The 12,448-nt window shown below is 43.6% G+C and overlaps 1 protein-coding gene across 1 annotated transcript in view; it reads left to right on the top strand.

Moving 5' to 3' along the window:
- Nucleotides 1-5,389: 5,389 nt before the first annotated feature.
- Nucleotides 5,390-12,448, top strand: part of MCCC2 (methylcrotonyl-CoA carboxylase subunit 2) — a 61,536-nt gene continuing 54,477 nt past the window's right edge. The window contains exon 1 of the mRNA XM_053589085.1: nucleotides 5,390-5,653. Within this exon, the coding sequence (XP_053445060.1) occupies nucleotides 5,525-5,653 (129 nt within the window). The 5' untranslated portion in view covers nucleotides 5,390-5,524. The remainder of the gene's footprint in view (nucleotides 5,654-12,448) is intronic.

The following is a 12,448-nucleotide window of genomic DNA, read 5'->3' as shown; positions in this document are numbered from 1 at the left end:
TCTTTTGTGTCCTTTTCAACAACTAAAGATATGTGTATTTATGTTCAGTTAACCAAAACTAGTACTTATTGTTTTTCGACTGTAGTCTCATACCTTCCTTCCAAAAAAGTATAGTTTAACTGGAAGAATTAAGCTTTATTCTTGTTTACTTGCTATGAAGGATGTTATTCTGTTCTTGTAAGAATAAAGAAAGAATAGACTTTCCCCAACATTTGGGAATGGGAAGCATTGATTATTTTTTTGGTATGTATTTACTCTTTATATTACATTTTGTTTAATCCTTTTATTATATTATGAATTTTAGGATATAAGGGCCAATTTCTTTTTTTTTGGAGGGGGGGACAGAGTCTCATCTTGTCGCCCTGAGTAGAGTGCTGTAGCATCACAGCTCACAGCAACCTCCAGCTCTTGGGCTAAGGCGATTCTCTTGCCTCAGCCTCCCAAGTACCTGGGACTACAGGCGCCTGCCACAACGCTTGGCTGTTTTTGTTGCAGTTGCCACTACTGTTTTAGCTGGCCGGGGCCAGGTTCAAACCTGTCACCCTCGGTATATGGGGCCGGCGCCCTACCCACGGAGCCACAGGTGCCGCCCAAGGGCCAATTTCTTTTACTCTTGTTTTTCTTCCTACTTACCTGTAGAGAAAGTGGAATGGGAAAACTTAGTCTTGGATATAATTTAAATCTGGACTTCTGAAGTGGATGTTGGTAAAATGTTAGTTGGCTGAAAAATTCAGTTGGGGAAAATATGTGTAGAAACCTTGCTAAACAGTAGTAGTCTAGCCTTTTGTCTAGATAAAAATATTTTTGTCTTGGCTTTTGTCAAACCATTGAAGAGCTAAATACATGGGCTACGTTGTTCTGTCTGGTCATGTTTAGGAACATTGTGAACAATACAGAAGAAGCCTGAAGAAATTATTTTTACACTGATGATGTAGAATTTGTTTGCTCTTAACATCTAATAGCCTACCTAAGAGAATCTATAGGAGGTACTTCTCTTTGGCTTCAATGCTTCTAATCAACTAGTCTGTTTTTTAGTTGTATGGGCTATGTGAATCCTTGTGTTGTTTTCTTTTGTAATGTGAAGCCAAATTTGGGGCCAACTTGTAGCAAGGTAGACCATGTTACGAAATGCATTTTGTGTGGTAGACGCATTCTGACTTTATATGATCATTTATCCCTACCTAGGTTTTTAAAACTTTGTCACTTTTTCAAAATAATAAACTACTATGTATTATGCTAAGTACTGTGCTAACGCCTTCACATGCACTATTTCATGGTGGTTTTTTGTTTGGTTTGAGACAGTCTTGCTCTGTCTCCCTGGCTTGAGTACCGTGGTGTCATATCATAGCTCACTGCAACTCTGAATTCCTGGGCTCAAGCAATACACCTGCCTCAGTCTTCTGAGTAGAATAGCTGGTACTACAGGCATACACCACACCAGCTAATTTTTCTATTATTTTATTATTTTATTTGATTTTTTTGAGATGGAGCCTCAAGCTGTCACCCTGGGTAGAGTGCTCTGGTATCACAGCTCACAGCAACCTCCAACTCCTGGGCTCAAGCGATTCTTCTGCCTCTGCTTCCCAAGTAGCTGGGACTACAGGCGCCCGCCATGATGCCTGGCTATTTTTTGGTTGCAGCCGTCATTGTTGTTTGGCGGACCTGGGCTGGATTCGAACCCGCCAGTTCAGGTGTATGAGGCTGGCGCTTTAGCCGCTTGAGCCACAGGTGCCAAGCCTTTTTATTTATTTATTTTTTTTGAGACAGAGTCTCACTGTGTCGCCCTCAGTCAAGTGCTGTGGCATCACGATTCATAGCAACCTCAAACTCTTGGGCTTAAGTGATTCTCTTGCCTCAACCTCCCAAGTAGCTGGAACTACAGGTGTCTGTCACAACGTCCGGCTATTTTGTTGTTTAGCAGGCTCTGGGCGGGTTTGAACCAACCAGCCCCGGTACGTGTGGCTGGTGGCTTAACCACTGATCTACAGGCACTGAGCCTAGGTTTTCTGTTTTTTATAGAGATGGGGGGGGTCTCACTATAGCTCAGGCTGGTCTTGAACTCCTGATCTCAAGCTATCTTCTAGTTTTGGCCTCCCAGAGTGCTAGGATTATAGGCATGAGTCACTGTGCCTGGCTAGTGTAACATTTCTAAATATGATTATTCTGTTATCTCTTATAAAGTTTTAGACATTAGCAACTAACTTTTTGTTATGGTATGTAAGAATTTTATTTTTGTAGAGACAGAGTCTCACTGTATCGTCCTCGGTAGAGTGCCATGGTGTCACACTGCTCACAGGAACATCTAACTCCTGGGCTTAGATGATTCTCTTGCCTCAGCCTCCCAAGTAGCTGGGACTATAGGCGCCCGCCACAATGCCCAGCTATTTTTTTGTTGCAGTTTGGCTGGGGTCGGGTTTGAACCCGCCACCCTCCATGTATGGTGCTGGCGCCCTACCCACTGAACCACAGGCGCCACCGTTATTTTTTATTTTTTGAGTCAGAGTTTCATTCCCTTGTACTGGGTAGAGTGCCATGGCGTTATAGCTCACAGCAACCTCAAACCTTTAGCTCAAGTGATTCTCTTGCCTCAGCCTCCCATGTAGCTGGGACTATAGGTGCCGGCCACAATGCCTGGCTATTTTTAGAGATGGGGTCTCGGGGTGGTGCCTGTGGCTCAGAGGAGTAGGCGCCAGCCCCATATGCCAGAGGTGGCGGGTTCAAACCCAGCCCTGGCCAAAAACTACAAAAAAAAAAAAAAAAGAGATGGGGTCTCACTTTTGCTCAGGCTGGTCTTGAACTCCTGAACCCAAGCAATCCACCCACCTTGGACTCCTAGAGTGCTAGGATTACAGGCCTGTGCCACTGTGCCAGGCCAAGAATTCTATTTTTTATTTTTAAACAATTTATTAATAACAAGATTGTCTGAAGTACATAAAAATATTAGCTTTTTTGGTTTTTTTGAGATGGTCTCACTCTCACCTAGGCAGAATGTAGTGCCTAGCTACATTCAAGGATTCAAGTGATCCTCCTACTTCAGCCTCCTGAGTAGCTAGGACTACAGGTGCCTACCACAACCCTTGGCTAGTTTAAAAAAAATTTTTTTTGTAGAGTCTTAGTATGTTGCCCAGGCTGGTCTCAAACTCCTGGCTTCAAACAATGCTCCCACCTCAGCCTTCCAAAGTGCTGGGATTACAAGCATGAACCACCACACCTGGTAAGAATTTTGGCTTTCTTACAACTCTTCCCCACCGTGCTGTTTTTCCTGTTTTCTCCAAATATGTCAGTCACAGTTTGTGATTAGTCCATATTCAGTGTTTTCATTATATTAATTGTAATTATTCACTGCTTTACCACATAATGTACTATGATGACATTTTCTTTCTGGTATAACTTTTTCTTGGAGTTAATTGCCTCACTTGTTATATTGTTTGGGTTTTTTTAATTTTTGTTTTTTTCAAAGAAAAGGAGAGATTTGTTTGCAATGGTCACTTTTCACGCCTTCCAGTAAGTCTATAAAATACTCCTGCTTATAATTTTCTGCATGGTCACATCCTCAGATAAACTGTTCTGTTCTTTTCTTTCTAGGAAGCTTTATGTAGCTCTTGCTTCTTTCTTTAATCTGGACTAGTTGCTTTTGTATTATAGCTGTCAGCCTGGGACTTCTCTTGCCATTATCTTGTGAATTTCTTACTTCTTTTTCTGATTTGAATTCTGTTTCTGCAGCCCATGTCATTGTCTTTATGGCTTATTTTGTTTTGAAGAAGCACTTCTTCCACTTGTTCACTCTAAAAGGGTCCATGAATGATAAAATTACTTGAGGCTTTTCATGTCTGAAAGTTCATTTACTTTCATCTTAGTTGGGCTACAAATAGGATTCTTGAATAACTTGAAAATAATTTTCACTTAATTTCTAAGTTGTGCTCCATTGTTTTCCAGTTTTCAGTGTTCAGAGATTTGGTGCCATTCTGATTCTTTATCCTTACTCGCCTACTATTTATGTATTCTTTGACCCTGGTGTTCTGCACTATAATGAGCCTTAGTGTAAACTTGTTCCTCTTTCCTGTCCTTCCCCTCCCCCCAATTCATGCTGTTGGATACATACTTCTTGGGCCTTTTCAATATGGAAAGTCATTTTCTTCTTTTCTGGGAAACATTCTTGTATTCTTTCTTTTTTTTTTTGTTAAGCAGGTCTGGGCCAGGTCTGAACCTGCCAGCCCTGGTGCACAAAGCTGGCGCTCTAACCACCTAGCTACAGGTGCCCAGCCTCTTGTATTATTTCTTTGATAATTTCCTTCCTTCCATTTTCACTGTTATAATTAGATTTTGGACTGCTTTACTGATTTTTTTATGTTATCTTTTGTCTGCTGTTTTCCATTTATTTCTTCCTTTTTCCCTTTACTTTTGTTGGTATTTATTCCACATTTTTTTGGGGGGTTCTCAATTTTGACTTTTTTTGATAGGGATGGGGTCTTCCTGTGTTGCTCAGCTTTTGAACTCCTGGACTCACAAACTTTCCTCCAATCTTGGCCTCCCAAAGTGCTGAGCTACTGCACCCGGCCTGGAATAAATAAATAAACATATATATATATGCACGCATGCGTGCACACACACACACACACTTATTTTGAGATAGTCTCACTTTGTCACCCTTGGTAGGGTGCCGTGTTGTCATACCTCACAGCAACCTCAAACTCGTGAGCTCAAGCCATCCTCTTGCCCCAGTCTCCCAAGTAGCTACATCCACAACGCCCGGCTGTTTTTAGAGACGGATGTAGATATTTTTAGAGATGAAGTAGTAATTAGGAAATGCTCAATAAATATTTGAATGAAAAAATTGGAGGCATTCTGTACAGACTTTTTAATTTTTTTGTTTTGTTTTGTGGTTTTTATAGCCGGGGCTGGGTTTGAACCCGCCACCTCCGGCATATGGGACCGGCGCCCTACTCCTTGAGCCACAGGCGCCACCCCAGACTTTTTAATTTTTAAAGGTCTTTATTGTCCTTTATTTAGGATTACGATGCTGATGCCAACAACCTCTATCAGTATAACAGCGAAAATAATGTGACTAGGACTAGAGGCTTATGCTGCATGCACTCTCATGACAGGTGAGATTCACCAAAGTCGTCAACATAATCGCTACCGTGATCGTATAGATTGTGGCAATCCAACACCGATACAAACCGCACCGCAGCTCTGTGGGCACAGCGCACGCGGGAGCGGCCCGCCGCCGCGGAGTCAATCTTCCTCCGACCCTTCGTCCTGCGCTCGCGAGGGGACGGGGCCTCGCGGGGCTGCGCCTCTATCTCTTATTGGCTAGGCTGGAGGCGTGGCGCCTGGTTCTGACCAATCGTGAGCGGCGCACTCAGGCTCTTGCAGGGGAGGTCTGAGAATCTGAGAGGCCTAGGCTGATGCTGCAAGGACCCGAGCAGAGCTGCAGCCCGGGCTGGGGACCGGCGGGGGAAAGCGCGGCTGGGCCACTGTGAGCCGCTCTGTCTCTCTCCTTCCTAGCTCTGTACCCGCCACTATGTGGGCTGCCCTGAGGTTAGCCCTGCGGCCGTGCGCCCGCCCTGCTGTCCCCCGGCTGCGCGCCTATCATGGGGACTCGGTGGCCTCGCTGGGCACCAAACCGGACTCGAGCTCTGCCATCTACCAGGTAGGCCGGGCGAGTCACCAGTGCCGGACCGTGAGACTAGGTCCTGGCAAGTGGGGTGGGGTGGGGTGGGGGTGGGGGGTGTCACGCGTGAACAGCTCTTGTTCTTTTCTCCTGAGCCCCAGTCATGGTTCTGGAACTCACTAGAGTATTGTGAAGTTTGAAAAAGAAAATAATTCCAAATAAAAAAAGTTTTAGTTCACTTTCAGAACTGGCACTGTACTTTGTCTTTGAAATCGGTGGTTCTCAAAATATAGCATTATCACCAGGGGAGTTTGAGGCCCACTCTGAACCTTCTGGGTCTCCTGAGTCTTGGTGTTTGCGTTGTTAATGAAGTTCTTAAGGGGACTGGTGACAGCCAGCTTTGGGAACCACTGGCCTAGCACTACACAAATAATTGGATGTAGTAATAGAAGTACTTAATTCCACAGTATCTTTGAGTGGTTTTCTTGGAATTGGCAAGCCTCACAAGGTCAAAAAACAACTCAGCTTGTGAAATACCAGAGCTAGAAAATTTTAATCTGTTCCTATGCTTTTTAAACTTATACAGATAGATAACATTTAGATTGTACAAACAGTACACAAGGTTTAATGCAGAAACATTAAGTGGTAATGCTGTAAAAGTGGTCTAGGTACCACTAGTGTGTACCTAGTCCACTGGCATCATATTCAGGCTCTGCCACTGAGGTGTAAGGATGGAACTCATGATTTTGTTGGAAAGATGGACAAGAAAGCAGGTAACTTCAGTGCACTGTGGTAAGAGGGTGTCTAAAGCTTGAAAAATTAGTCATAGAAAGCTTCAGATAGGACATGAGGAATGAGATGGATCATACTTGGGTAAGAACTGGCCATCATTCTCACCATGGAGAATGAGAGATGAGACTAAACCAAAAGGATTACAAAGACATAGGTACTGAGTTTTGAAGGTGTATCTATGGTGTGAGAACTTGGAAGTCATGGCTAGGGTTATGGTATTTGTGGAATAGTGTCTGGAGGTGAGATTGATTTGGGGGCCAGATTAGAGGAGGGCCTTGCAGGCAGAAGCCACATTTAGATTCCATTTTGCATGCTATCCACTAAAATATTTAAGTAGAGAAGTGGCACGGACCTGTGGATATGGCAGACTCATTGATGTGGTGACAGCGTGGAGGATGGACTAGTAGTATAGGGAATGACTAGAGTTTGGTGCTATTGGAAGAATTGTGTCCTGAGATGATGGGGTCAGTATTACGGTTGTTTGTGTGTGTGTGGGGAATAAATACTTGAGCAAAGAAGATAATAGACTTAATACCTGAGGGGAAAGGGTGAAAAATGGGCGGCAGCAGCACCTATAGCTCAGTGGGTAGGGCACTGGCCACATACACCGAGGCTGGTGGGTTCGAACCCGGCCTGGGCCAGCTAAACAACAATGACAACTGCAACAAAAAAAATTAGCTGAGTATTGTGGTGGGTACCTATAGTCCCAGCTACTTGGGAGTCTGAGGTAAGAGAATTGCTTAAGCCCAAGAGTTTGAGGTTGCTGTAAGCTGTGACACCATGGTACTTTACCGAGGGCAATGTAGTGAGACTCTGTCTCAAAAATAAAAAAAGAAGGGTGGCGCCTGTGGCTCAGTGAGTAGGGCGCCGGCCCCATATACTGAGGGTGGTGGGTTCAAACCCAGACCCGGCCAAGCTGCAACCAAAAAATAGCCGGGCGTTGTGGCAGGTGCCTGTAGTCCCAGCTGCTCGGGAGGCTGAGGCAAGAGAATCACATAAGCCCAATAGCTGGAGGTTGCTGTGAGCTGTGTGACGCCACGGCACTCTACTGAGGGCAGTAAAGTGAGACTCTGTCTCTACAAAAAAAAAGAAAAGAAAAGAAAGAAAGAAAATGGGTGACAAATCATGGATACCTTTGAAGTTTCTAACAGGGCAGGATATTTAGGTAGTGGTAGTGCCATTAACACAAGGAAGGCTATAGGACCAGTAGCGGGTTTGGCAGATCAAAGCTAGGATATTTGGTGAGGGTTTTATATGAATCACCTTTTGCTAGGTTGTGCTTTATAGCAATTTAAAAATCTCAGTAGTTCACAATGGCAGATACTGATTTCTGACGCACACTTTGTGTGTTGGGTTTGGATCAGCTGCTGTGACTGTTTTATTGCAGGGGTTCGGGTCCGCTCCATGTGACTTCTCATTCCTGGACCAAGGCTGAAGGAGTCCCCCTGATTTAGACATGCTGTTCTCATGGCAGAATGCACAGGAGCAAGAGGCTGGACATGAATTGGATTTAAAATTTCTGCTGGGATATGATGAAATTCCTGTAGATAGAGCAAGTCATATGGCTAAGCCCAACTTCCATAGTGGTGGTGGATATAAAGTTAATGACCCTTTTCCTGTCTTTGCTGATTATAAATAAGAACGATAATAATAATAGCAGAAATTATATAGTGTGCCAACCATTTCTCTAAAGACTTTATATGCTTTTACTCGTGTATTCCATCAAAATAATCCTGTGTGGCAGGTATGACTTTTATCTCTGTTTTATATATAGGAAAACTATGATACATGAAGGTCAAGTAAGTTGTCTAAGATAACCATAGCTAATTTTTTTTTTTTTTAGACAGAGTCTCAAGCTGTCACCCTTGGTAGAGTGCCATGGCATCTCAGCTCACAGCAACCTCAAACTCTTGGGCTTAAGCAATTCTCTTGCCTCAGCCTTCCAAGTAGCTGGGACTATATAGGCACGCGCCACAACACCTGGCTTTTTTGGTTGTAGTTGTCATTGTTGTTTGGCAGGCCTGTGCTGGATTTGAACCCGCCAGCTCCGGTGTATGTGGCTGTCGCCCTAGCTGCTGAGCTATAGACGCAGAGCCAAGATAACCACAGCTATTAAGTGGCAGAGCCTGAATATGAAGCCAGGCAATCTGGCTCTTAACTATTGAGGCCAAGGTCTTGATTGTTGCTTTAAAATGGTTCTTACACAGCCCTATGTAGGTAGATTCCATAATTGAAAAGACTGAGAAGGAGGTGGCCACTGGCTCAGCTCAAATTCATTATGACTATCAGGCACTAAGCCCTGTGGTTGCTCAGTTTTGCAAGAATCTTACTAGTATACTATTGTTATTTTGCAGGTGATAAAGCTGAGGCACTGAGAGGTCAAGGTTTGCCACATGTTGGTACTAGTAAGTGGGGAAACTTAAAGTTGAACTCAGGTTCATCCGGCTTTCAAGCCTACCCTTTTGCTACTAAACTACACTGCCTCATGGTTAGTGGGTCTCATCCTGAGAATAAGTTGGTTAATAGAGAATTGCCCTGCAGGTGAATTCTGACCAGTGCTGACTCTTCTGTCATGTGAATCTGATGGACTGAGCCTGGCACTGATACTCCTCAGCCTGGGGAGGCAAATGTCAGCCCCAGTGGGTCAATATTTTTCTTTTCATATACTTGTATTTGGTCAACATATGGAGGCAGTCAACATAAGGAACTAGGTCTCTCGTGCTGATAACATACATGTGGTGCATGTCCTGTCTATGAAAATCAGGTCAACTTGAGGTGGTCAGTGTAGGGAGCTGGTCAACTATGGAAGTTCTACTGTATTTGTGAATTTCCTAGTCATATTTCTGCTACTCATTTCCAGTTTCATTCCATTGTGATTAGAAAATATTTCATACGATTTTAGTCTTTTAAAATTTATTAAGATGTGGCTCGGTGCCTTTGGCTCAAGTGGCTAAGGCGCCAGCCACATACACCTGAGCTGGTAGGTTCAAATCCAGCCCAGGCCTGCCAAACAACAATGACGGCTGCAACCAAAATATAGCCCGGCATTGTGGCAGGTGCCTGTAGTCCCAGCTACTTGGGAGGCGGAGGCAGGAGAATCGCTTGAGCCCAGGAGTTGGAGGTTGCTGTGAGCTATGATGCCACAGCACTCTACCCAGGGCGACAGCTTGAGGCTCTCTGTCTCAAAAAAAAAAAAAAAAAATTATTTAGATGTGTTATGTGTCCTAACATATTGTCTATCCTGGGGAATGTTCTCTGTGCACTTGAGAAAAGTTAGGTACTTTTTTCTGCTGTTGTTGAATGATGTGTAAGTCCATTGGGTGGGGAACTGCAGCCTTGGGGCCACATATGGCCTTTTAGATCCTTGAGTGCTGCCTTTTGACTGAATCCAAACTTTACAGAACAAATCCCTTTAGTTTGGATTCAGTGGAGGGACTGCACTTGAGTATCTGGGGGACCACCCTATGAAGTACAAGACTGTTGCATTCACTACTTGTCCTAGAGGCTGAATGAAAAAAAAGAATGAGGATGAGTAATTGGTGGAAAAGGAAAGAGAAGTTTATTAATTTGCTAGCAAATGAGGGCAGCAGACTAGTATCTCAAAAGACACCATCCTCCCTTGACACAGAAAAACAGGGCCGTTTTTGAAGGGAAGTTTTTGGTGGTTGGAGTTGGGTCTTTGTGACTGGTATCACATGTGCTTGGTTTCTACTGTCATTCAACTATATAATTGGTTTGGTTGACCTTATCTCTGGTTATAATGATCTTGTGACTCTTGTCTGGCTAATTCTGTTGATCCCTCTCTTGCAGTTTAAGATAACAGAAAACAAACAGCAAAGAATATTTTTCCACCCACCTCATTACTAGCCTTGGAAAGAAAGCAGGTTTTACTCCCCAAAAGGCTGGGTTGGGGGGAGTTGCTTAAAGAGACAACTTCTAAAACATTTCATTGCTCTTTTCAGATCTTTACCTTTGTTGTAAGACCTGTTTTTCTTTATTAGTCTTTTGTCTGGGAGTTCTATCCATTTTGAAAGTGGGGTATTGGGCGGCGCCTGTGGCTCAGTCGGTAAGGCGCCGGCCCCATATACCGAGGGTGGAGGGTTCAAACCCAGCCCCGGCCAAACTGCAACCAAAAAATAGCCGGGCGTTGTGGCGGGCGCCTGTAGTCCCAGCTACTCGGGAGGCTGAGGCAAGAGAATCGCTTAAGCCCAGGAGTTGGAGGTTGCTGTGAGCTGTGTGAGGCCACGGCACTCTACCGAGGGCCATAAAGTGAGACTCTGTCTCTACAAAAAAAAAAAAAAAAGAAAGTGGGGTATTAAAGTCTATTATTGTACAGCTGTCTAGTTCTCCCTTTAATTCTGTCAGTATTTACTTAATATATTTTGGAGCTCTATTGTTTGGTGCATATGTGCTTAAAGTTGTTTTACTTTTTGGTGAATTGACTCTTTTATTAATGTGTAATGTTCTTCTTTGTCTCATAACAAGTTTTGACTTAAAGTCTATTTTATCTTGTATTAATAGCCACCTTTGCTCTTGTTGGGTTACTGTTTTCATGAAATATCTCTTTTTATCCTTTCATTTTCAACTTCTATGTGGCCTTAGATCTAAAATGAATCTCTCATACACTAAATTTTGCAAGAATATGGGCAGACTCAAAGTCTGTGGGATGATGAAGTAGAGTCTTCTCATTGTGAACCTTGGCAAGGAAGGAAGAATTTTGAACAAGTAATATAGTCTGTCTCATGGCCTAAAGTGGCTGCTTGAACTCCATCATGTTTGAGTTCCAAACTTGGAGGAAGGGTGCATCCCAGGGTTAAGGTGAGAGCCCCAAAGGGAAGATGCCATTTGGGTAACAATATTGAGACAGCCACTGAGTCCATTTCCCAGAGTCCTTCTCTGTTACACTGTTTGGTTTATACACAAGGAGGCCTTTTCCTTTACAAAGCCTGTCCCTCTGCTAGAGGTCTCTGAGATGATAAAGATGATCTTGGTCACAGCCCTCAATTGTGGGAGTGGTTTCTATCCAAAGGCCCTCCCAGCGGTGTCCAATCTATAGCCCACGGGCCTCATGCAGATTATTTGAGGACTGTTTTGATTATCTGTGGTGTCATGAAAAGTATGCATGGACCTTTTCTTTTGTTCTTCAGCTGTTGTGTTTGTGTATTTAATGTCTGGCCTAAGACAACTCTTACTCTTCCAGTGTGCTGCAGAAAAGAAAAAGAGTTGACGTGACAAGTGATGCTATATAGGTCGTTCTGATGCTGCCTCTTTGGGGATGGCCTGCACAGACACACTCTGGGTGCAAAGCTGTTTGTCTGAGACAATTCATACATTGGAGAATTTCTGCATTTGCTGTATGTGAGCAAAGGGGTCTCATCACCTGGGTTTAATAATAATAGAGAAAGTTTCTGGCCTTCCCCCATGTCATGTTGTTAATATCATGATACAAATATTATGACAATCTGACAAAGTTCCAGTGGCAAGGAGAGGGGTTGCCTTTTATCAAGTCCTTTTTGGTGTTTTCCCAGTTTGTCCTGAGTGGAAACTCAGAAATGGAGATTATAGGCCAGTGTCTCTCTGTTCTGGTTGCACATTAGAAACACCAGAAGAACATTTAAAGCTCCAAATGCTTAGGTCACACCTGCAGCCAGTGACCTCAGAATCTCTGGGGTAGGACCAGTCTTCAGTGCTTTTTATGTTTTTGTTTGTTTTTTCAAAGCTCCTCAGTGAGTTCAGCGTAAAGCCAACGTTGAAAAACACCATTCTAGCAGATGCTTTTCTTTTTCCCCCCTGAATATTCCAGGGGGTACAAACATTTTGGTTATATGCGCTGCCTTTGTACCACTTGGGTCAAACGTATAAGTGTGCCCATTATCCAGTTAGTGTGCATTGTACCTGTTAGGTGTGAATTACCCATCCCTTCTCCTCCCCCCCCCCCAAAGCACACCACGTAGTCCTGCTTGATTTTTGATGTATGCATAAGTGTTGATTGATTAGTTCCAATTTAATAGTGAGTACATGCGGTGTTTTATTTTTCCATTC

This window comes from Nycticebus coucang, chromosome 1 (assembly GCF_027406575.1).
Source record: "Nycticebus coucang isolate mNycCou1 chromosome 1, mNycCou1.pri, whole genome shotgun sequence".
Lineage (NCBI taxonomy): Eukaryota > Metazoa > Chordata > Mammalia > Primates > Lorisidae > Nycticebus > Nycticebus coucang.
This window is presented reverse-complemented; position numbering and strand designations above follow the sequence as displayed.